This window comes from Mirounga angustirostris, unplaced genomic scaffold (genome assembly GCF_029215605.1).
Source record: "Mirounga angustirostris isolate CCGP_5_RB_7025 unplaced genomic scaffold, mMirAng1.0.hap1 SCAF_13, whole genome shotgun sequence".
NCBI classification, from domain to species: Eukaryota; Metazoa; Chordata; class Mammalia; order Carnivora; family Phocidae; genus Mirounga; species Mirounga angustirostris.
Genome location: NW_026991721.1, coordinates 39,972,614 through 39,995,484, shown reverse-complemented (window position 1 = coordinate 39,995,484; position 22,871 = coordinate 39,972,614). Strand labels below are relative to the sequence as shown.

Genomic DNA, 22,871 nt, shown 5'->3' with positions numbered 1-22,871 from the left:
CAAAATGGGAAACTAGGCCGTTTTTGAGCAGGAGAGTCTCTACATTCCATTTTCAGATGATGAGTCTGGCTAGGATATGTAAAATGGATTTAACTGGGGAACTATTAGAGCATGGGAAAAGGTTACTATAAATCTATGAAACAGGATTTGAACCTGAACACACACAGTGAGAGATTCAAACCCAAGGCTTTGACCAGCCTATAGAGTTTTGTCTCAGAATATACTTCTGTGTTTATCCGGTTTCAGTTTCACAGACACTAACCAGTCCTGAATGCCCCACCCTGCTTCCACAGTTTTTTAGGATCTAGCTCAAAAACTTTCAGGGAACAATTTCCCCATTTCCCTCAGCTAAAATGAACTGCTTCCATAGCATTTTTTCTGTAACTTCCTGGTGCCATTTAGTCATTCCTCCCCCACCAAGCTATAAAATCCTCGAGGTAAGGGATTATACATTATTTATTCTGGTTTTCTTCAAATTTAGCACACTGCCTGACACATACTAAGCTCCCTATATAAATGTTGAGTTATATTGGCACAGTGGAAAATGCACAGGTTTTTGGAGTTAGACAGACTTAAGGACTAAATTGCAGATTAGCCATTCACTCATTAGCTATATGATCATGAGCAAGCATTTAACTTTTCTTAAGCTTCATCATGTATAAAATAAAAATCCTTGCAAATTGTTGTGAAGCTTTGAGAAGCATCTAGCAATGTACATGGTGCATAGTGGATATTCAATAAATAGTAGTTATAACTATGGGTCCAGGAGTTTTTTGGTTTTTGTTTTTTTTAGTCTCAGCTAAAATAGTAGCAAGTTTTTTGTACAGATCATATTCATCAGAGTTTTTATGTCTTCTTTAGGTTAACTATGTTCAGTTATGACTGCTCTTGGTTGAAGGAAAATTAATGTACACACTCAACAAACAATTATGAATGCCTACTACATGCTAAAGCATTGGGTATATAAAAATGAAGAAGGCATGGTCAGGAAAGTATTTCAAAGTGCTATTAGGAACAAGGCCTCCTCTCCTTGTCTTTACTATCCAATAAAGAAGGCTATTGCTGAGTTTCTAGGACTTATATGAGGTACCACTCTGTTACATTATATAATTTCATACTTCATTAATTCAAAAAACTTACATTTTTTGAACATAAGGTCTGTGGCACATTGTTGATACAGAAACAAAAAATTAAGACAGACAGTTGTTGGAGTGCCTGGGTGGCTCAGTCGGTTAAGCTGTTAAGCATCTGACTCTTGATTTCAGCTCAGGTCATGATCTTAGGGTTGTGAGATCAAGCACCGCATGGGGCTCCACACTGGAGCCTACTTAAGATTCTCTCTCGAGGCGCCTGGGTGGCTCAGTCGTTGAGTGTCTGCCTTCGGATCAGGTCATGATCCCGGGGTCCTGTGATGGAGCCCCACATCGGGCTCTCTGCTCACGGGAAGCCTACTTCTCCCTCTCCCACTCCCCCTGCTTGTGTTCCCCGTCTCACTGTCTCTCTCTCTGTCAAATAAAGAAACTCTTAAAAAAAAAAAAAATTCTCTCTCTCCCTCTGCCCCACACCCCTGCCCCCCAAAACGGAACAGTTGCACTGAGTACCTTCTCCTTGTTTTACAAAACAAGGAGGAAGAGTTTACTGAGTTTCTGTGCCATATATGAATTTCTATAGCACTATAATTCCATCCTTACCTATACAGACTTCTGTAATGAAACTGCGTAAAACCTGATAAAATGATCCAGTCTTTTTTATTTCCTATGTTACTTTTTGGCTTGTGGTCTTGATTTATGATAACTTGAAGATTTAGTCATCCAGGTGCCAACAATCTGGTAAAGAAATAAAAGGCAGGTTGCAAGCTCATTAAACTCTTCTGGACCTTCACCAACTTAAGTTAGAGCTATTTAGTAACTACTAACCTTATTGATAGTCCTTTTTTATTTCTGAATTCTTTTAGCAGTTCAAAATTACCCATTCAGCCACCTCATTTATTTATTTATTTATAAAGCTAAGTTCTAAATTGTATATATTTATAGTCTGTCAAACCCTTTGGATGTGAACTGTAGTTCATCCTAGAAAATTCTGTAACTTAACTGTAATTTCATTGTAATTATATTTATAGAATCTTTGTAGAATCACAGTTAATATGCAAAATATTTTAATTCATAGTGAACAGCAAGTAACCACTTCCCCAAAATACTTCTCCTCATAGGTTTACTCTTCTCCTCTTGCACTTGTTTTATTCTTACCACAAAACTAATTGATTAAGGTGCCCTTGGTTATAAAATATGACCCTATCTGAGATTTTTTTCATATAATCCTAATTAACATTGTCATTCCTTTGCTTCCAAAATAAAGGAGAATTTGGATATATGACTGCATGAATTAAAGAACTATCTTCCATTAGTCACAGTTCTGTAAATGGTACAAAGATCATCTGAAATCTAGTACAGTAATATTATTTCTACAGAGGCAGGGAAAGCTACAATAATTGCTAAATTCAAAGCTGCTAGTTAAGCAGTTTCACAGGCTGCTCTCATCACCAAAATGCACACTAGATCTGTATTGTCATACCATTTACTGATTTTTGCTTAAAAAAAAATAAATTTTTGATCAAGGTCAGAAAGCTTCAGAATAAATAAAGACGAGGATCCCGGCAGGACGTTAAGGCCGAAGGCACACAGGTTTAGGCCAGGTTAAAAAAATCAGACACCTTAATACTGCATGAATGTATCTCCAATATCTGAATAAAACCTTTAGATACAGCACTTTCTGGGTAGACAAGTGGCTGCTGGGGGTGGGGTGGGGGGAATGGGGAAGGACTACTCAAGGGGGACTGGCCTTTTTGGGGTGATGAAAATGTCTTGGAACTAGATAGAGCCGATGGTTGCACACACTGTGAATGTACCAAATGCCACTTAATTGTACACCTTAAAGTGGTTAATTTTACATTATGTGGATTTCACATCAATTCAACAAAAACAAACTTTTTAAAGGAAAATTGAAAGATACAGGATCTCCTGGCAGAAAGGGACTTTACCTCGTGAAGGCCCCAAAAGTACAATACCAGCAGGGAGGTCGGTTAGGGTCACTCCCACTTCACAAAAAGCTGTGTGGACAGTTTACAGAATTCCCTCAGGCGGACCCTAGTTTCAGTAATAGCCAATTAACCGGCACCATCTTGAACTCATTTCGGTGAGAATGAGAAAGCGGCAAAATATTCATCAGAATCTTCTAAAAAGCCGCATCGCCGGTCATCTAGAAATCCCTTAGGAGCAACAGAGAACACGAGGGTGGAAACAGTAGAAGCCATATTTTTTTAAAAGGTTTTTGTCGCGGGGGACGGTACCAGTAAGGATTCAATCATCTTCAAACATTATATTTAAACCTAGGTGCTTAACTATGACAGATGCTTCTGTCAGTCGCGCAGCATCTCACAGCGAAACGCTTCTTTCTGTGGCGACGAAGCCTCGAAGCCGCTTTCTGTGGCGACGAAGCTTTGAACAAACGCCCACCGCCATACCCATCCGCGGGAAAGCTCCCTCCACCAGCCGAAGAAGGCGGAACTTCAGAGGGCACTCCCGCCACACAGCGCGATCGGCGCCGCTGAGCTTCCTGGGAATTGTAGTTTTAGTTTCCCCATCCATCCCTATTGTTCAGATCGGTATGGAGTGAGCCAGAAAACTACAACTGCCAGAGTGCTCCGCAAGGGCGAGTAGCCGCGGCGGTGACGACTGTGGCGGAGAAGGCCTGGAGGGGCTCTGCGTTCTGGAGTGGCGCTGCTTGGGCGGGTGGCAGGTTGCAGGCTGCTGGCGCCGCTGCTGAGGAGAACGGAGAGTGGGTTCGGCGTTTCCCGTCGGGGTCCCAGCAACGATGAGTGCTGCCAGGGAGTCCCATCCGCACGGGGTGAAGCGTTCAGCCTCCCCAGACGACGATGTAAATAACAATGGCGGAGTGGATGAGGGTTGCGGCCTACTAAAGGCTGGGGTAGGCCGGGAAGGGTGGTTTAGGAAGGAGGAAGCGCCCGAGGTGGCCCGAAGAGGGAGGGCCGAGGTGCGGGAACCAGACGAATGACTGGGAAGTGTCTCCTTTCTTGACTTAGGGTCTGAAGGTTTGAAGAGGTTTACATCCTAAGAGCCAGAGATCTGCGTAGGAAGGGGGTCGGAGGAAGGAAGTACTGAGAGGGTCGGGAAGCGTATTTCGGGGCTGATGAAGCTTCATTGTCGGGCCTTTCTACGTAGCATAGGGATGTCAAGAGCCTTCCTGTTGGAGGTTTAAAATGCTCCTGTGACAATGTCAAGATGTTGGTGCACGTTTGGACAGATTTTTCCGGCCGGAATTATTTTCACCGTGTACTATTAAGGGTAAACCGAGAACAGTATGGAACCGAAAATTGTACCAGGGGAGGCATTTCGTACTGACGCGTGGTGATGAGGTCTAAGATGTTGAGACCTAGAAGCCCATTTTGATTTCAGCTACCTTCCTTCTCTTTCCCCCACCCCAAGCTTGTCAGCTTAAATAGCAAACCATTCATTCCTTAAAGTAACCCATTAAATATTTACTGCTATGCTAGGTGTTAGGAATTCAAAGATGAGTAAGTACGGTACTTATCTTAGGTCTTTTTGTATATTTGTCCTAGCTCTTAGCGCAGTGTCATGGAGACTGCAGTAAACGGAAAACTAGGTCCTTCATACAATGGATAAACGCCACGGAAACGTTGATTGAGAAATTTTGGGGACGGGTAGGTGGGGGCGTGGAGAGGTCATCTTTAAGGATGATAAAAGAACATCTAATTTTTTTTCAGTTATTGTTTAAAGCACTATTAATTTCTGAATATGTAGAGTTCTTTATAGTGCAGTTCAGTGCCTTTCATAATACCTTACTTTGTGAACCGTTAAAAGCTCACTAAAGACTGCTAGTGCATAAGTTGTATAAGACCCACCCCTCTTTGGATGGGTGGTGGGGTTAGGAAAGGAATACCAAGATTCTTAAATTGAATTTAACTCTGCAGAAAGAATAGTAATCAGGAAGGATTTGGGAATGAATAATTATATAGTGAGATTTTTGGTGCCCTCTGTTCTTCCCTGCTACTGGCTCTTAGATCTTTCCTTGTTAATATGGTAATCCAGTACTTGTTAGGCATTTATCTAAGGCATGTGAGTAACCTGGGTGCCATTTTAAAAGCTATTACATTGTTTTCCTCCTGGTAGTTAACTGTGACTTGATTCGTAGAATGTCAGACATCTGTTTTGCTGGACTTAGAAATATCTTTTAGCTTGACGGAAAACTCTTGATGTTAGGTAATTTAACAGTTAAAGGGATTAAGTAATTAACTCTACAGCTTCTTTTGGGATCAGTTTAAGATGACCTTTAAGACCTTTTCCAATCTTATAAGCATTCTCTTTTGAAGGAGATGGTTATAGTTGCAATTCAAGATCAGGTCCTGCAACTTTAACATACTATCTAAAAATGATTATGTTGCTAATTTAAAGTGCAATAGAGTAACTGGTCTTTTGATAGTGATTTTTTTTTAAATCAGTTAAATGTGACTATTACTTTTACTGGTAATTGGGAGTTATCTTTACTTGTTTTAAAAATATTTTTAAATACTACATACAAAATTTAAAAATGTTTTTGAAATATACATCTAAATTGTAGAAAATCAATTAATTATAATTGAAGTTGTAATTGGTCATCAATTTCTAATGAACATACACTGCATGTAAAGGATAATCGGTTTTTTTGCCTACTGATCTCACATATTAAATGGGGATAAGAAAGCATTTTGAAAGATGTTAGAAGTAGGGGACACCTGGGTGGCTCAATCGGTTAAGCGTCTGCCTTCAGCTCAGGTCATGATCCCAGGGTCCTGGGGTGGAGCCCCACGTCAGGCTTCCCTGCTTATAGGGAGTCTGCTTCTCCCTCTCCCTCTGCTCCTCCCCCCACTTGTGCACTCTCTCTCTCTCTCTCTCAAATAAATAAATAAATTCTTTTAAAAAGAAAGATGTTAAAAGTAGATATTAAACATGGAATCCAGCTTTAAGAAAATGCTGACGGTGTTAGAAGTAAATTCTAAGAGTTACTAGGGTATGTATTTAGGAGGAGGTAAATTGACTACAATTCTATAGTAAAAGGTATTAAGGGTAACTTAAAAATGGTCTCATTGGTTTCATTGGAGTGGAGAAATGAAAGCTATTTTTTAGAGAGTAGGAGGTGAGAAGTTAATTTTAGTAACTGGTGGAGACCCTCTAAGAATTTATCAGGCACCCATGTGCTTTTGAGAATGCAGCACTTGGGCTGTTGTATGCTAAGGTCTTTGAAAGAAGAACCAGAAGGACTTCATGACTGGAAAAAATACTAGGATTAGATATTGTAAATGATAGGATTATTTATGTAAAGACATTGGAAGATATTTGCTCTTTTAATAGAAATAGAGAGTTTGGGAAAGTTGACTTTTAGACGTTTTGTTTTTAACTTGATTCCATAACTTTTATAACTGTAATTCATAAACCACTTTCACATATTCTGTCTCATTTGGTCATGTACAGTATGATGTGGTAAGAGCAGAGAACTTAAGGCAAGAGGATCAGAGTAAGTCACTTAAACTTTTAAGTGACTTTGTCTCAGTGTTCTTATTTATTAACTGGACTCTTGAGAGAACATATATGAGCAGTCATTTGTAAGTTGTAAAACACTGCAATTCTTAGGTGGTGTTATTTTTAAGATAGTCTTTTAAAGAAGCTACTCTGTGTAGATTAGGAATGAAAACTAAGAATTTAAATGCCCTGTTCAGGCTCAGAGAGCAAGTGATTTAGTGAGAATCAGAACTTGACCTTCACTAGTACTTTATTTTTTTTATTTCTTAACTATGTTCAGCCAGAAATAGTTAAGTACTAACTGGCGTATTAAAAAAAAAAAACAACAAAACAAAAACAAAAAAATAGATACTGAGTTGTCAGATGGAAAGAAGTGGAGATTTGGAAGTTAGGTAGCTAAAATCATGAAAGCATATAAGCTTCCCACCAAAAAGAATTTAGAAGAACCACAAGTAAGTGTCCATTGTTGTACAGCTACTTAATTTTTTAAATTTATTTTTATTTAAATTCAGTTTATTTTTTCCTCCCTTCCCCTATGATCCTCTGTTTTGTTTCTTAAATTCCACATATAAGTGAAATCATATGATAATTCTTTTTAATTCTTTCTCTGATTGACTTATTTCACTTAGCATAATACTCTCTGGTTCCATCCACGTCGTTGCAAATGGGAAGATTTTTTTTTTGATGGCTAATATTCCAGGTACAAATACTTTTAACACTCATATCCCTAGAGAAATGGTCACCATTGTTTTTTGTATTTTCTAAGTCTTCTACAGATAATTTCCAAAAGAATAAAAATAGTGAAAAACAATTTTATTGAAAATTTTAATGTGAATCTAATCATAGCAAACCCAAATTTCTGTTACATGGCTTCCTGATTTTCATGACATACATACCCAAAATGGTTAGCATTCTCTGAATACAGTTAACTGCTTGTCAGTTGTGTGTAAAACTGGAACATATAATTCCAGATTACAGATAATTTCTAATAGATTTTAGCTTTATCATTATTTGTAGTTCTAGCATTTGCATCATCAAAATATAATATGAAGAATTTAAACCTTAGTGCTTATAATTTTGTGTTGAAATGGGGTTTTCATCTTTGCTCCATAATTGCAAAACATTTTCATTTTTAGATTATAAACTGAATTAGAATGATCAATCCAATGAATGTTTTCTTTCTACATTCCTTCCAGTCACCTTTGTATACACATCTGCCTTTAGCACTTGTCCAGTTTCAAATCCTATCAAGTAAATATTGGTGTACAAATATAAAAGATGAAGCAGTCACACATTTTTTTTAGAAAAACAGGATGGTCCAGGCTCTTACAAGATGAAGTCTCCCTGTTGAATGACTTTCTAGATGAGCGTGCCATATTTTTTCTTGACTTTTTTTTTTCTTTGTCTCCTTGATCCCTGGGTTGGAGAAAAGTCATAGTGTTTCAACATCCAAAAATTCAGTCTAAGATTTTTGCGTATACAATTAATTTTGCCATTATTATTAGTTTAGGGTACACTACCTATCATTTTGCATTCACCTTATTCATCTAATAATTGTTAAATGACTTTTGCCAGTTTCTGGTTTTTACCCAGTTACCATTATGGGTAGAAATGAAAAATTCTGGACTCTTAATTGTGTCCATGAAAGCTAGAAGCATACAATGGAGGAGTGACGTCTTCTTGAAAGATGATGCACTACCTTGGACAGTAGGTTGAGAAAACTCATCTACCATTTTTCTGTTTCCTTATTTTAGTCATTTTTAGCATAGTTGGCAATAACTAATAAATCATAATGAAATATTTCCTACATTTGTTTCAAGATGTAGGGAAAAATATCACTAGGACTCCATAATATTTCTTAGATTTGTAAAAGGGCTCAATTGATAATTACAAGGTAGAATGAGTTTTACTCTTAAAATAAGTTTTCTCCTCTTTCTGTTTTCTCTTCAGAAGACCTTCAAGAAAGAATAAAAGTCTTAACATATCAATCCTTAAAAATAACTAGAACTGCACAAAAAAGAAACTGAAAACCTAAAGTTTGGTCCATTTTGTGTTCCATGGTCCTTTATCACTAAAGCCAGACTAACTTTTAAGTAACAACTGTGGCAGCCTCTGGAATCCTAGGTACTCTCGGGCCTTGAAAGGCTCTAGGATAGTAGGTCTCAAAAGTGTAGTCCTCACATCAACATCAACAGCATCATCATCACTTAGGAATTTGTTAGAAATGAAACCCTTGAACCCACCCCAGACTTACTGGATCTGAAACTCTTGGGGTGTAGCCTAGCAGTTTGGGTTTTAACACACCCTCCAGGTGATTCTGATAAGTGCAAACTTTAGAATCAAAGCTCTGGCTGCAGAAGAAATAAAGGATTCTGCCTTGAGGTAACAGAAAAGGAGTATAATTGAGTATAATATATATGCTTAACTACCTAAACAAAATCAGTGAGCCCTGTTTATGGTTAAAAATGACAGGGGGGGGGGGGAGCGCCTGGGTGGCTCAGTTGGTTAAGCGACTGCCTTCGGCTCAGGTCATGATCCTGGAGTCCCGGGATCGAGTCCCGCATCGGGCTCCCTGCTCAGCGGGGAGTCTGCTTCTCCCTCTGACCCTCCCCCCTCTCATGTGCTTGCTCTCTCTCATTCTCTCTCTCTCAAATAAATAAATAAAATCTTTAAAAAAAAAAAAATGACGGAGGGGGGCGCCTGGGTGGCTCAGTTGGTTAAGTGACTGCCTTCGGCTCAGGTCATGATCCTGGAGTCCCGGGATCGAGTCCCGCATCGGGCTCCCTGCTCAGCGGGGAGTCTGCTTCTCCCTCTGACCCTCCCCCCTCTCATGTGCTTGCTCTCTCTCATTCTCTCTCTCTCAAATAAATAAATAAAATCTTTAAAAAAAAAAAATGACGGAGGGGGGCGCCTGGGTGGCTCAGTTGGTTAAGCGACTGCCTTCGGCTCAGGTCATGATCCTGGAGTCCCGGGATCGAGTCCCGCATCGCGCTCCCTGCTCAGCGGGGAGTCTGCTTCTCCCTCTGACCCTCCCCCCTCGTGCTCTCTCTTTCTCATTCTCTCTCTCAAATAAATAAATAAAATCTTAAAAAAAAAAATGACGGAGGAAAAAAACCTTGGGAGTTATGGGTAGATTTTAAATTTTTAAATATTTATTATGCAAAAAAACCTAACTGGCCAATTTCTTTTGCAGCTTGGATCTAGCAATTGGGAAGCAGCAGACTTAGGTAATGAAGAAAGAAAACAAAAGTTCCTGAGACTTATGGGTGCAGGAAAGGTAAGCATCAAACAGCATGTGTTTTTTTAAGTCTTTTCTGTGAAAATAATATCCTTATTTTGTCTGTTGAGTGAGCCAGACTGAATATACTGGATCCCATTTTCCTGTTCTGCTTGAGAAATACAGCTGACCTAACCAAGCACATAAAATTTATATTATTTCTGAACCACTTCTGGGATTCTTAGTGCCACTGGGCAGTAAGGTTTAGAGACCGAATAGAGAGAAACCTTGGCTTGAGGAGACTCCTAGGGAAGAAAGTTTATGATTTGCTATCTGTTACCTTAATGATTTAATAGAAGTTCTTTTCTGGGCAGACCAAATTGGTAGGCCTTTCATATTTTATAGCTCCCTCTAGCCCTTGAAGTAGTAGCCAAGCCTTTATCAAAAACTTAATTTTTAAAATATTCAGTATATTTTGAAATCCTTTTCAGTTTAATTAACGTAGTAGAAGATAGAAAATACAGGTGCCAGGAAAACTTCACCTATTGGGGAAAAACCCTTCTTGTTCCTAGCAATAATTTTTACATGCAAATACAGTTATCTCTAGATACTTATTTTGTGTAGGCAAGTCAATTTATTTTCCTAACATTGTCCCCAAAATTTATTTATTTATTTATTTATTAAAGATGTTATTTATTTATTTAATTGACAGAGAAAGAGAGACAACGTGACAGGGAACACAAGCAGGGGGAGTGGGAGAGGGAGAAGCAGGCTCCCTGCCGAGCAGGGAGCCCAACGTGGGGCTTGATCCCAGGACCCTGGGATCGTGAGCTGAAGGCAGTCACTTAACCAATTGAGCCACCCAGGCGCCCCTGTCCCAAAAATTTACAAACAAAATGTAGATAAAAAAGAAAACTTTTTTTCTCTTTTAAGCTCCTCAAAATTAAATTCTGCCCTTTGTTTTTGTTATTCATATGGGGATTCATTCATTCGTTTTACCAACAATTATTGACTGTCTGCAAGATGCCAGGGACCATGCTAGGTCCTGGGGGTCACATAGATCTTTAACACATGTTTGGAGCCATCATGTAATAGAGGAAAACAGATAATTTAGAATTATAATTGCTATGAAAGAACTGTGCATATAGTGCTGTGGAATCAACAGACAAGGGTAGCTAACTCTGCCTTAGTGGTACAGGAAAGCGTCCCTGAAGCAAAGAGGACTTAGCCAGACTAGAACAATGGGGTTCAGGGTAGGGAGAGATCGTGCAACATAGTAAGACCTGTATAAGGATGCATTTATATAATATCTTTTTAATCCAGATTTCCCAATAATTTTGTGATTTATCATAGAAAGTAGTCTGAAGTTTATCTTGATTCTTGCAAATAAAATATTTGCTAAGAATATATGAAGTAAATAATAATTTAGGGGACATGCTCAACCTAGTAGAATGAAAACTCTTTGAGTACTTAGGAAGAATACCCTAACATAAAGTATATGAAATTTGGCTACCAGTTTTATATACCAGATACATAGTCAAATGTATCTCATTAAAATTGCGGGGAAGAAAGAACAGATGGAACAGTTTTTTAAAAATTGACTACAAATATATGAGCTGTTTAGCATACGTTAAATTCCTTCCTAGCAAGGCCAAGATTATAGCTTTGATCTTACATATAGGCTGTTTAGATTTATTCTGTTTTGTGACAGCGAAGTATATTCCTAACCCTAGCCAGCTACCGTGAGTATTTTACTGGTCACAGGGAGGACCAGCTAGGAGAAGTTATGAATAGACTAGTGCGCTACTGTCATCATTCTCAGATAACTTAATGTATTAGACATTTTCAAATCTTGATAATGTAGTGTCTTCTGCAGTCTAATGAAGCAGCATATTGAGTCATTGATTTGCTTCTGTAATAATGGCATGTAAGGCAGTTAAGTATTAATGCTTGAAGCCTTTCAGTAATGTCTTGTAATATGGAAAATGTGTCTGTCATCCTTTCACAATAGGAAGATTTGTTATGTCCTATATCTTCACAGGTGATTGGTTAAGATTACTTTGCAAAGTCACATTTAATCTCTCCTTCACTGTGTTTTAGTGAAGAATTTCTTTACCTTATGAAACTAAATATGAACCATAAGGAGTGGATTGTAACTGATAATTGAGAGTAATTATGTAGCCTGATCAATTAGTAACATTGAAGCAGGATTTATTTGTATGTTTTAGAGTAGAATTAGATTGCTTTAAATTCTGTTCTTTTTGACAGTTTAAGATTGGGTATTTATTGTAGTCAATAATGAGCTGGCTATTTGTTAAACATCTGTCACTGTTCATTATAAGTCTGTTCATTTTTATCTAGCTAAATAATTTCATTTGCTTTCTTTCTATGAAGTGTGCCTGAGGCATCAAAAAGAGGAGGTGGGAAAGTTAAAGCAACTCATTTAATTAGCCTTTTAGGAAAGAAAATGTTTGTATCGATGCAGTTTTTTAGTTATCCCCTTTAAAATTCCAGGCTGACCTCTGCATACTCTCCCCTCCCTTTCTCTGCTCTGTGTATTTGTTTTAATGGCACTTACAACTTTCTACCATACTATAATATACTTACTGATTTCATTTCCCCTCCTCATCTCTACCTTTGCTAGAATGTAAGTTCTATAAAGACAAGGATCTCAATTTAGTTCTTTTTCTTCACTGTATCCCAGAAGCCTGGAATAATGTTGGGCACATAGTAGACACTCAGTAATTACTTTAAGTTAATGGTCTCAAATTCTAATATATTTTCTACTTTCTTACAGAAAGAACACACTGGTCGTCTTGTTATAGGAGACCACAAATCAACATCTCACTTCCGAACAGGTAAAAAAGTAAAATATTTAAGAGGTGGTGCTAGATTTGGAATATGAAATACTCGTATGTATTTCAGGATATTCTCTGTATAATTGTGTTAATGATTAAAATATTAGATATGGAAATGTATATGTAAACGTGTATATGTAACAATCAGCATATACTTTAATTTTTTAAAGATTTGAGAGTGTATATCAATGATACTCTATAACCAAGGAACTGACCTTTTTCTGTCTTCGTTTTTACTGATTCCTAACATATTTATTGTAGTGAGGTTTTATGTCTCATCTTGCCAGCTGTTACGTAGTATGTGTTTATGAATTTTTTACATAATAAATTATTTAACATACAGTGTTATTGTTGGTATATTAAACTGGTTTTGAATTTATTCACTAAGTTTTGTTTTGAAATCCTTAATAAAGAATATAAACTTGTTGCAAAGCCTGAAGAAATGAACTTAATTTTAGAGGAAAAACTTTTAAAATAAAAACTAAAAACGAAGAGTTTGGATTTGAATTCAGGCTGCTGAAAAATGAAATTTTCTCCTATATAAAATTGACACTAATCTTGGACATTATTAATAACAGGGCATAATGACCTGGATCATATTTAACAATGAATTAAATTGTTTAAATTAACCTTATACTGACCTAGAATATGTAGCACATTTCAGAAATTAACAGGTCTTTTATTTTTCCAAATAATTATTTCAAATTGATTTGCATTGTTAGAAAAAGAATTTCTGAGGCAAAAAGAATACTGAGCTTTGTGGAATGGAAAAATATTTACTGCATTTATTCTTTTAAAACTGTGGACTTTATGAATAAAAATAATGCAAGCACCACCATTTGTGATTAAAATGAAATTCCTCTTATTTCTTATATTTACAAATTAAAATGGCATACTCAGCTTTTTCTTTTTTTTTTTTTTTTAAAGATTTATGTATTAGTGTGGGAGCACTTGCAGGCAGGGGAAGGGCGAGGGGGAGAGAGAGCATCTCAAGCAAACTTCCCGCTGAGCGGGGCACCCAACTCAGGGCTTGATCTCAGGACCCTGAGATCATGACCTGAGCTGAAATCAAGAGTCGATGCTCACCTGAGTGAGCCACCCAGGCAACCCCTCAGAAAGCTTTGATGGTATTAGTAATGTTCTAGTTCTAAATAAGTTTATGTTGTTTCATTAAACTAGTATCGTAAGAAAGGCATGAAGTAGAACCATTATTTATTTAGCCATTCTCTGAACAAAATTGCCTGCCTTTTCATTATATATCTGTTAAAAGACAGAAACTTGTTTGTTGCTGGTGTTTTAAATGTGAGAGAAAACTCACTTTCAGGGGAACAGTTACTTATTAGACTATAAATAAGCTAAAATATTTAAGGCCCAAAGTTCTTAGTAATTAATATTTATAATATCTGAACTTCAGGCAGTTCTGAGACTTGTCTAGTTTTAACTTATCACATAGAAAAATAGAAGTTCTTCATCTTTTATAAACACTTGTAGTTCAGAGGGTGGTTACTAGAGAAGTAATCATAAATACATCCTTCAATTTTTTAATATCTGTTAGGTAACCACCTCCTGCATAGAGGAAACCCATCCACAAAATGCGTTATAAAATTAGTCACAGAGAAATCAGCCCTGAATATAATAGCATTTGTAATATGGGTTTTTTTGTGTAATCAAATGTTTTTATTAATTTGACTGAAACATAACCAAAGTACACTGGACATGCAGGGGAAGAAGACAAGAAAATTAATGAAGAACTGGAGTCTCAATATCAGCAAAGTATGGACAGTAAATTATCAGGAAGATATCGACGACATTGTGGACTTGGCTTCAGTGAGGTAGTAATTAACATTTTCATTAAATGGGAAGATAATTTCTAAATTGATATCCTTTATTTCTGTTAGATTAGCAATCAAGAATCCTATGTAGAAAGCTTTCTTTTTACAGTTACTTAATTTTCTATATGCCCAATAGGTCTTTGTAGATCATGAGAAAAGATATTTTTGAGTTTTACAAATGTTTTCTGATAGAAGCTTAATGTAAATTCTCAGATAATCATTATGGCACATCTTTAATAAGCATGAGCAACATACACGTTAAAGGAAATATTTCATGTAAATACTAGTTTAGGATCTTCCTCAGTTTTCCCAGTGACCTCTTTTCATATTATAAGTGCTGGTTAACTACTCCAAAGTAATATGACATGTAAAACATTGATAACTTTTCCATATTTCCATGGGTCAATAGTTAATTTGCCTTATTTACTTAAAAAAAGAAAACCTATTTCTTTCAGGAAGATATGGTAGTTTTCCAACAAGGGGGAGGGGAGTCAAGTGAGTGGTCTTCAGAGCTGTTTCTTAAAACAAATTATTACTTAAGTCCTAATGGGTAAAATACATGGGGATTCCGGAGTCCTCGGGTCTTCCTTTGGCAGCCTCTGATCATAATACAGTCTTAAAACTTGATGTTAATGGCTCAGGGAGTGGTTTTTTTGAGACTGTAACAAAAATTAGTGTCTTTCCCAGTTTTTGTACTGGGTAATTGTATTTAAGAAGAGCCTGTTGGTTGATGTTTGTAGGTAGAAGATCATGATGGAGAAGGTGATGTGGCTGGAGATGATGATGATGATGATGATTCACCTGATCCTGAAAGTCCAGATGACTCTGAAAGTGATTCAGAGTCAGAGAAAGAAGAGTCTGCTGAAGAACTCCAAGCTACTGAGCACCCTGATGAAGTGGAGGATCCCAAAAACAAAAAAGATGCAAAAAGCAACTATAAAATGATGTTTGTTAAATCCAGTGGTTCATAACTCCCAAACACTTAGTCTTTGTATTAAAAGTAAGCCTTATTGTTATAATGCACAGTGGAGGACTGCTTATAGAGCACAGACCTTTGTATTATAATTTTTAAAAAGGCCCTTTTAAATAATTACAAAGAGTGTTTGCTTTCAGATGCCATGGATTACACTTTTATGGGCATGACTATAACCATTTTTGTAAAGAGTAAGAGTTGTATAAAATAAGAAATAAATACAATACTCAATTTCCTTTCATAGTAGCATCATCAAACTCTAATCTCACCTTTTTTACCCCTTCAGATAGTTATGGAGGAGACACTTTTTGTGGTAGCTGTTTCATCTTTTTTGTTCCTTTAATATTTTTCTCTTATAAGAAGTTTAATCTGATACTGTGATGTGTTCATGAAAAATATTCAGTTATACTTTGTTGTAGTAGAACTATTCATCATGGATATTTCTGCTGCCAGTAACTATCTAAATTGTTTGCAAAAGATTAGGTACTTAGTGTACTCTTACTGATTCAGCTCTACTCTTTTGGACCAAAGCAACATGAGAGCAAATACTTTCACACCTGTTAGGATGGAGTTGCAACTGTCATACATTTGGAATGTTATGATCCCAAGCAGTCTTTATATAATTTGAATTACATTGTATGTTTGATTTTTGATAAAATTTGGCCAATTTTTACAGAAGAAATTATTTCTCTGATCATTTGGTCCTATCTAGGAATATGTAAAACTGGAATTTTTTTTTTAAGGTAATATGTGACCAAAGTTAATTTTCTTCCTAAGGCCTAAATAAAGAAAAAGCAGTTTCCCATATTTGGTTTGTGATACCTTTATCCTCATTATCTAAAATGAGGAATAGCCTTATTGAAAAAGAAGCTGAAACAAACGCTCTTCATTTTATCCCAATGCTGTTATCTTGATTATTGAATTACTGAAAAGTAGTATTCCTTTCTGATTTTATTGCTGCTTCTGTGGGAGTGAGATTAGAATCCTCTGACTGGTGTTATGTGGTTGATACGTACAGCACATTAACAAACTGCATCATGGGCTGGTCCATGATCTTTGAATATTTGGGTCCAAAAAGTTTCTAAGTAACATGTTCAAAGGCTTGAGTCAAACCAGTTTGTTTGCTGAATTTTTATATTCTAGATACTTAAGTATGTGTTTGATGTGTTGAACTTAAAAAACAAATTCCTATGTCACTTTGAAATTCAAAATGTTAGGAGTGTAGCAACTAGAACAGGTGATAATCTGGTTTATGCAATCCATTCATAGATTAGACCCCCCCAACGTTTGGGGTTTGATTTTTCTTATTTCTTATATTGTTTTATAATAGGTGCTACCCTACATAGTAAAATATCGAGTCAGTGGGTAGTAGACAGGATATACGACCTTTAATAGGTACTTGGTTTGAGTATGTTTGGCTTTATTCAAATTTCAATTGGCCACAGATTTTTAAATATCTAGTTTCTAGGGTTGCTTATTACAACTAAATTAAATAGTAAACGAAGGCTGATTTATGTTTAAGAATGGAAGTGGGAGAGATGAGTATTACATTTTAAAAAGTATTTTCATTAGTTTATTGTTGAAACATGCTAGGTTGTTGATAAGTGTTGGTTCTTAATATGTAAGTAGAAGAGCCTTCTAAAATAACTACACCGGCAGACCTTTTTCTTCATGTCCAAATAGAGAAATTCTTATTCCAACTAATTCATATATTATTGGACCATTTACATAATTCAGGGTTGGAATAAATTTAGGTCTGTTGGTTCATGTGGCCTAGTGTCCCAGCACCACATTAAACATCAAGGCTATCTTTTAAGCATGAATATCAGGGTTGTGTTTTTTTTCTTATCAAATTTAGGGAAAAAACAGGAAGACAAATGCTTTGCCATCTTGATATCCCTATTAAAGAATCAGGTGGGAAAATACAAATTATTTTTGTGCAGTGAAAGACTATTCAGTCAAAAGTTTAATGGCAAATTTGCCTTATCACTGATAATTTCTTACGTGAAAGGCACTTCTCCCAAGTGTTTACCTATGCCAATGACTTAACAGTCTTTTTATTGAAAAGTTTTTTAGGAACACAATTTCCAGTTTTTTGTGTAATAGGTAAAAGTCCTCAAGTCTGTAATTTTTTTAAACCTGGGAGAAATGGAGTTACAGAAGAAAGTTTGAAATTACTGTTTTTCTGATTAAACAGCAGTTTGAGATCAGAAAGATAGGTCACATTCTTCGAGTAAATTTTTTTTTTTTTTTTTTTTTTTATTCATGAAAGTCAGAGAGAGAGAGAGAGGCAGAGGCAGAGGGAGAGAAGCAGGCTCCCCGCCTAGCAGGGAGCCCGATGCAGGACTCGATCCCAGGACCCTGGGATCATGACCTGAGCCGAAGGCAGACACTTAACCATCTGAGCCACCCAGGCGCCCCTCGAGTAAATTCTGAGGAGAAATTTTCAACTGCTTGGTTGACTTCAATGACTGCTTCTTAGAGGGCTTTGGTTCCATTACATTGTCTCCACGACAGCCACATCCTAGATACTTCCAATATCCAAAAACAACTTGACCTCTGAAATTGCTAATTTAGAAATTACCTCTGACCATGAGAGTTCTATTCCTTCACACATGTTCAAATTAGGTCATTGTCAGTCTGTTTTCACCTGTTTCACAAGCCCGGTCAAGATTATTAATACTCCTATCAATTCAATATCACTGTTGTCAGTGTCCTAAATAATCTTCTTCAGTCATACCTTCCTGGAAAATCCCATCCCTAGATGTATCCAATCCTCTATGGATTATTTCTGGAGAAGACCCAGTATTACTAAAAATTAATGTTAACTGGCCTCAACACTGCATGTTATCAATACTGTTTTGTCTAGTCAACTCTTCTCCCATTTTCTTAACAATTGTCTAAAGCCTCTATTCATAAACTTGTAACCCTCCTTCATTCTTAATTTGGCCTTGCTTTCTAGCTTACATAAGAAATAGATTTTATCAGGCAGAAATTCCTTCAACTCCTGCCTTCTCAATTCACAACCATGGAGAAGTTCCACTGCTTTAGATCACAGCCCAGCTCTATCACCATAGTGAAGAAGCTGAGTGACCTTGGGCATAACTAGATCTCTTTGGGTCTTCTTTCCTTGTCTATAAAATGAGGATAGCAATAGCAACTACCTTGTATGGTTACTGTGAGAATTTGATAAAGCAGATTAAAAGCTTTTCACACTAGTAGGTATTCAGTGCTCAATAAATACTACCTATAGTTAATCCTTTGCATCTTATGAACCTCGTGCTTTTGATTATCTTCCTTTGAGTCTTCAACCTCTCAATCTGTTGACCCTTTTCTGTCAACATTTGTACCCCCAGTATTTCACATCTTAAAAATAATTATTCCTAGATAATATATACTTAAGTTGTCATCCTACCTCATGCCCTTCACATCCAGTTTTAATAACTTGCTTCTATTACTGCTTCACTGCCATCCCCTCCCTCTTCATTTCAGAATGGTTTCTTTTTTTTTTTTTTTTTTTTTTTTAAGATTTTATTTATTTATTTGACAGACAGAGACACAGTGAGAGAGGGAACACAAGCAGGCGGAGTGGAAGAGGGAGAAGCAGGCTTCCCGCTGAGCAGGGAGCCCGATGCCGGGCTCGATCCCAGGACCCTGGGATCATGACCTGAGCCGAAGGCAGACGCTTAACGACTGAGCCACCCAGGCGCCCCCAGAATGGTTTCTACCCAACCTTGACAGAACTGCTTTGGAAACTTATCAAATCGGTGATTCTCATTTTCCTAAAACATAATTTTCAGTTAATTTCTTGCTTGACCTATTAGCACTTGACATTGTTAACCAGCATTCTTAAGATGAATATCCACTCTTGGGGTACATGAAGGGATTCAACAGAATTTCTGTACATCCACATGTTCTTATTACTAAATTGATCTTCCTGAAAACTACCTCTCCTTTCATGGTAGACTTTCTTGGTAAAGGAAAGAAAGGCAATACCTCTTCATCCCAAACCTCACAGTGATTTATCTTCCGAGTGGGTGAAGTCTGTCAAGGCTCCAAAAGGGACAATTTGAAATGTTGATATTGAGGCTTGAATGCAAGTCAGGTGGTTTCCAGTTCTATGCCTTTAATAAAAAATCGGTAGAGAAAGTGAATTGTCAGCTAATTTATTAGGGATACATTCTGGTGAAAGATCACTATGATGTTTGGCCTAGATGTCAAGAGTTGAGAGGACTGAGTGAAGTTATTACCAACTCTTCATATGAGCAAGGTTTCCCAGTGCTTTCACCTATAAAAATAGAAAATAGGAATTTTCTCCTTCAGGAATTCCAAGTTATGTGCATGTTCCATCTATCTACATGTCATTTTTATTTTTAAACCCTATTTTCTATTCCCCTTATTGTGATTTGAGCACTGTATATTCTGTCATTCCAATTTTATATCCATTTTTGTGAATTTTTTTTTCCTGAGTTCTGCCAGCTCACATTTCATTTTGTTGTTTGACCATATCCTCTTGTATTTCTGATGCCTGCTCTTATAGAGATGAATCTTCCATTAAGATATTAAGGTTATCATGAAATGTTTGATCATAATTCTCAACTACTTTGAGGCAATATTTTTGTGGTGTTCTTTATGTACTGTCTATTTTTCTTGATCTTTTCCTCTATTGTAATATCCTCATACAAAGCCTGTGCTAGTTCTCTGTTACTGTTTTTTATCAACTACAAATATTTACTGAGCACCTACTGTGTATCAGGCACAGTTCTAGCCACTGGGAGTATAGCAATGAACAAAAATGTTGAATGCTTTAGTGAGGCTTACATTCTGGTAGAGGGGTGACACACAAACATATATCAGATGAGATAAATATTAAGAAAACGGTAAAGGGATGCAGTGTAAGTAACTGAATAAGCCAGGGGCCACAGAGAGTTGTGAGATGAGCTCAAAGAGATCGCAGTAAGGAATAAGATCATTAGGGCCCTAATATGAACTTTGGATTTTATGCTGAGAAGAGAGATTGGAGAGAGTTTATTAATTAGAGTGACATGATCTAATGTAGCTTAGGCAGCTGTTTGAAAAAATTACTATTGAGAGTCAAATGTCAAAATGGAGAGCACAGTTACAAAATTATTGCAATATTCTAGGTGAGCACAGGAATGTGTATTAGGGTGTAATGGTGGAAGTAATGAAAAATTGATTCTGGATGCATTTGGAAGGTAGAACCACTAGTATTTGCCAGAAGACTGGACTAGCATCTGAGAGAGGAGTCAAAAATGAGTTCCCATTTACCTATATGAGGAAAACTGATGACTCATTTTAAATTAAGCTCTTCCCAGGTATTTGCAGGATTTTCATATTGAGGAGGGAACAAGCTAACAGATTTTTAGCGTGATCCAGAGTTACGTGTGTGAACCCCTCTAGCCCCGCCAATGAAGATCATATGCTACAGTAAAGGGCTCTTCACATGCAGGGTCTTCCTCTCTTCCCTGCCCCTCTCACAGGCTGGTCCTGCAAATAGCCTCCCCTTAGAGAAGACACTAGCTAGGTTTTTCAGATACTACAGAAGCAAGCATTCTCCTGTACTCTTCATTAGATATTCACTACTTTTTCAATTCTTTTAACCATTTGAGAGTTACAAGTCTCAGATGTCTCCTCGGTTTGTTGAAGCTGGAGTTTGTAGTTCCAGTTCTCACTTTCCTCATTGCTTTTGGGTGATTTCCAAAAGAAGAGAGAAGTGACTTCACTCTTCTGTCTCCAAACTGGAAGTAAGTCCACTTGAACGTCTCACACCCAAATTATTACTGCTTAAACCCCCACTAGTTTGGTTTCTGAACTTAGTTCCCCAGCCCGCTCTCAGAAAACATTCCACAACTACTTCTGGCACAGGATAAACCAAAAGAACATCTGCATGCTCCCCTCAAGGTCTGCTCCCCACGGCTACCAAACGGTGCCTTCCCTCTTCTCTCCGTCTCCCCAAACTGCTCTTCACTGCCTCAAAGCTACTTCAAGGAGCCTAATCTCGCCCTACTGAGCACAGTGCCTCTTGTGCTTTACCAGTACTAAGATGCTGTTTCCTCAGCTGAATTCAAATGGAGTCATTCAGTCTGCCACTCTTCAAGTTACGTGAAGCCATTTCCAAAAGGATTCTTATATGAGAAAGAAAACCATCAGTCCTGAAAACTGAGGCTTACAGTTAATGCAATAAACATGAAACTTAGCTTTGAGCTTCCACACAGGAAGCCTTTCCTTTCAAAGCCAGAGGAAAACACAACTCATTACATAACCCATGGTCTCTAGTTAAACTGGTTATGTGCTTTCTTTTATAAAGCAGACTACTGGCATTAAGTTCTAAGTGGAACTTAACCATGTGGGTCTTTCTTGTCTGGAGTATTACCCTTAGACCAGTGGTTCTGAACCAGGAGGGCCTTTCACCTCCCAAGGAACATTTGGCAATGTGAAGATGCTCATTTGTTGCTGCTGGGAGGTGCTACTGCTATTTAGTGGGTAGAGACTAGGGGTGCTGCTACGTACCCTATAATGCACAGGACAGACCCCCACAACAAAGAATCACCTGGTCCCAAATGTCAGTGCTGAGCCTGAGAAATGCCACCCTTAAGCCCAGGTAAGATGGGCTCCTACCTTGGGGCCCATGCCTTAAAGGGCCCTGCAGATCACAAATACACGCATTTATCAAAGAGCAAGTAGGTACCTTTATCGCTCAGAATCTGCCACTCAGGGCTGGCATAGCACAACCTAAAACCTTAAACATTTAACCTTGTGACCAGAAAAATCCTCCACATATTTTGCTCTTTGTCCTGGAAACAAAAGGTGACTATGTCCAAATTACATGATGGTTTGTGAGTTTTGCCACCTAATGTCAGAGACAGACACTGCTTCAGAGTATGGGAGAATTTGAGTGGCAAAAGCATTTCGGTAAGAGACTAATTGATTTGTCAAATCCTTCCTACACAGATGTAATTCTTGCATAATGCAGTATTGTTTCCTAGCAGGGAAATAGAGTAAAAAGAGCTAGCATTCATACAATCATACATCCCGTAAAGAGAGAAAATAGAATATGAGGAAAATAAATTTTTAAAGAGATGAAAGAATCTTCCCAAACTAACCAAAGATATCCACTCACAGACGTGAAATCTCTAAATTCCGAAGTGGATAAAGACAAACTCACATCTAGACATATTCTAGTAAAAGTGCTGTGAGCTGGGTGCCTGGGTGGCTCAGATGGTTGAGCGTCTGCCTTCAGCTCAGGTCATGATCCCAGGGTCCTGGGATCGAGCCCCACATTGGGCTCCCCTACTTCTCCCTCTCCCACTCCCCCTGCTTGTTATCTCTCTTTCTCTGTCAAATAAGTAAAATCTTAAAAAAAAAAAAAATGCTGTG

The 22,871-nt window shown here is 37.5% G+C and overlaps 1 protein-coding gene and 1 long non-coding RNA gene across 3 annotated transcripts in view; one reads left to right on the top strand and one right to left on the bottom strand.

Annotated features, from left to right (window-relative positions):
* Positions 1-3,565, bottom strand: part of LOC129046353 (uncharacterized) — a 34,382-nt gene extending 30,817 nt beyond the window's left edge. Inside the window, exons 1-2 of the long non-coding RNA XR_008507490.2 lie at positions 3,038-3,565; positions 1,692-1,826 (exon numbers count right to left, since the gene is read on the bottom strand). This is a non-coding gene — a long non-coding RNA (uncharacterized LOC129046353). The remainder of the gene's footprint in view (positions 1-1,691; positions 1,827-3,037) is intronic.
* Positions 3,566-3,712: 147 nt separating this feature from the next.
* On the top strand, positions 3,713-16,280 carry CUNH11orf58 (chromosome unknown C11orf58 homolog). 2 transcript variants are annotated; one of them, XM_045894070.3, is made up of 5 exons: positions 3,713-3,933; positions 9,787-9,870; positions 12,608-12,668; positions 14,391-14,500; positions 15,241-16,280. In XM_045894070.3, exons 1-5 carry the CDS (start codon positions 3,871-3,873, stop codon positions 15,469-15,471), a joined length of 549 nt encoding a protein of 182 aa, XP_045750026.1. In that variant the 5' UTR covers positions 3,713-3,870; the 3' UTR covers positions 15,472-16,280. The 2 variants fall into 2 exon arrangements, with proteins under 2 accessions (XP_045750026.1, XP_064432863.1); XM_064576793.1 differs by having other exon boundaries at positions 3,722-3,984.
* The last annotated feature ends 6,591 nt before the right edge of the window (positions 16,281-22,871 follow it).

Excerpts from the sequence above, each read along its gene's own strand:
- CUNH11orf58 (XM_064576793.1), top strand. The coding sequence starts at position 3,871 with ATGAGTGCTGCCAGGGAGTCCCATCCGCACGGGGTGAAGCGTTCAGCC. Across the intron at positions 9,871-12,607 it reads GACTTATGGGTGCAGGAAAG|AAAGAACACACTGGTCGTCT; the intron begins GTAAGCATCAAA and ends ACTTTCTTACAG. Across the intron at positions 12,669-14,390 it reads AACATCTCACTTCCGAACAG|GGGAAGAAGACAAGAAAATT; the intron begins GTAAAAAAGTAA and ends CTGGACATGCAG.